The sequence below is a fragment of the Panulirus ornatus genome, chromosome 27, assembly GCF_036320965.1.
Source record: "Panulirus ornatus isolate Po-2019 chromosome 27, ASM3632096v1, whole genome shotgun sequence".
Lineage (NCBI taxonomy): Eukaryota > Metazoa > Arthropoda > Malacostraca > Decapoda > Palinuridae > Panulirus > Panulirus ornatus.
The window spans coordinates 1-2,500 of NC_092250.1; the positions used below are offsets into that span (position 1 = coordinate 1).

Sequence of the window (2,500 nt, forward strand, 5' to 3'; positions counted from 1 at the left end):
CCCCCTGGCCACAAGCCTTGGCCCCCTGGCCACAAGCCTTACCCCCCTGGCCGCAAGCCTTGGCCCCCATGGCCTTGGGGCCACGGGCCACGTCTCATGGACAATAGGCCACAATTCACAACACATTCCAAGCTTCATCAAATACCACGTAAGGTATTTAGGGAGGAGGGAAAAAAATAAAAATCTAAGTCTAAAAAAAACTAAATATTTTAGAAAAAAAACTATAGAAATCTAAGATAAAAACTAAAACTCTAAGCTCAAAACTCCAAGGGTCGTATCCCGTCGTGTTCAACATGATGGGTTGTTTAATTAAGAAGGGCACGTACCACATACAACATTCATCAATACAGAATCAAAACTTATGTCTATAATAAAATAACAATGAATGCTATAATATAGTAGTCTCAGTTATATATATGATATGGTTGTGAGGCGTGGGCGATAGATAGAGTTGTACGCAGGAGGATGGATGTGCTGGAAATGAGATGTTTGAGGACAATGTGTGGTGTGAGGTGGTTTGATCGAGTGAGTAACGTAAGGGTAAGAGAGATGTGTGGAAATAAAAAGAGCGTGGTTGAGAGAGCAGAAGAGGGTGTTTTGAAATGGTTTGGGCACATGGAGAGGATGAGTGAGGAAAGATTGACCAAGAGGATATATGTGTCGGAGGTGGAGGGAACGAGGAGAAGTGGGAGACCAAATTGGAGGTGGAAAGATGGAGTGAAAAAGATTTTGAGTGATCGGGGCCTGAACATGCAGGAGGGTGAAAGGCGTGCACGGGATAGAGTGAATTGGAACGATGTGGTATACCGGAGTCGACTTGCTGTCCATGGATTGAACCAGGGCATGTGAAGCGTCTGGGGTAAACCATGGAAAGTTCTGCGGGGGCCTGGATGTGGAAAGGGAGCTGTGGTTTCGGTGCATTATTACATGGATGTGGAAAGGGAGCTGTGGTTTCGGTGCATGACCCACGACAGCTTGTGAGGGAAGGTAATCACCCTGTGTCAGCAGGTGTTTCATGGCATAACCTAACACCTTCCTGACGAAGGGGTGAGAGAAGTACCCAATGCTGGTGAACGACCCACAATGTGTTTAACCCTCTTTCTCTCCTTTCCCAGCAGCGCCGTCAAGGGAGGAGGTCTGGGGTTGAGCCTGCACCCTCTCTCGCCCCCGAACTCGCCCTCCGGCCAGGCTGGGGTGGTCAGGACCCACGGGGAGGGGCACCTGGGGGAGACCGTCTTTGTGCCCGACTGTCTGGCCGACTCCTTCGAGACGATCGACCGCGCCGAGATGAACAAGTACCTCCTGCCGGACCAGGGCGGGGGTGGCGTGGTCACCGCGGGCGGCCACTACGCCCCCACGCCCACACACGTGCCCCACGCGGCCCTCCAGCCCATGACCACGACCATGTCCAGCATGACGGGCAGCAGCAGCAGCAGCAGTAGCAGTAGCACGTCCTCCTCCTCCTGCAGCGCCTCCGCCGCGCTGACCACCCTCCCGCCCCTGGGCTCACGCCTCCTCCCCTCCGCCCCCGTGTACGGCAGCGGCTCGCCCTACTACACCGGGGGCGCCTCCCCACAGCCCGGGAGCCACGGCTCCCCGGACATCACCGCGGACATCGGGGGCCCCGTGCCTTCTGCAGGAGGGGCCGTCTCCCCCGGGGGATCGCCCGGCTCTCCCGTGGGGGAGTTCGTGGAGCTACAGCCACCCAGGGTGCCCAAGGAGGAGCCCCTGCCGCCGCCCCTGATGACGCCCAAGCACTCCAACGTCACGCCGTTCCTGCACCAGAACCTGTGTTACTCAACCCAGCCATACACTGCCTTACAGTACTCCTACCCGTACGCTGCCATGTGGCACTGAGAACCACAACCCACCACCACAACCCACCACAACCCACTACCACAACCCACCACAACCCACCACAACCCACTACTACAACCCACTACCAGAACCCACTACCACAACCCACTACAACCCACAACCAGTGGTACATACACACACTCTCTCTCTCCTTCTCCCCGTGCCCCTCTCTCTCCCTCTCTCTCCCCGTCCCTCTCTCCAGCGAGAGAATGGCTGGCACTCCCTCCCTCCCACAGGCACAGTGAGCAACCCCAGACACATAGACAATAACCGAGAGAGAGAGAGAGAGAGAGAGAGAGAGAGAGAGAGAGAGAGAGAGAGAGAGAGAAGAGGTGTCGATGAAAATCTTGTGTTCAAGCGACGCCATTAATGTTGATCCCCCCCACACACCCCCATTTCCCACACCCTTCCCCCCCCCCTCCCTCACCCACTCACTCCCTCCCTCACTCTCACTCCCTCACTCCTCTCTCTCTCTCTCTCTCTCTCCCACACCCACACACACACCCTGGTGGCGCCCTCACACTTGCCTCCTGAGTGTGGCACTGGACACATACCACAGCCGGTGTGGGGGGGGGGGGTACCTGGCTACCCCCCCCTCCCCTCTGAACCACCTTCCCCCTCCCCCCCTCCCTCCTCTGGGGCG

The 2,500-nt window shown here is 56.7% G+C and overlaps 1 protein-coding gene across 1 annotated transcript in view; it reads left to right on the plus strand.

Annotated features, from left to right (window-relative positions):
* The first annotated feature begins 913 nt into the window (after nt 1-913).
* Nucleotides 914-2,500, plus strand: part of LOC139757507 (uncharacterized) — a 2,914-nt gene continuing 1,327 nt past the window's right edge. Inside the window, exon 1 of the mRNA XM_071678020.1 lies at nt 914-2,500. This exon is cut by the window's right edge and continues 1,327 nt beyond it. Coding sequence (XP_071534121.1) covers nt 1,084-1,857 — 774 coding nt within the window. The 5' untranslated portion in view covers nt 914-1,083 and the 3' untranslated portion in view covers nt 1,858-2,500.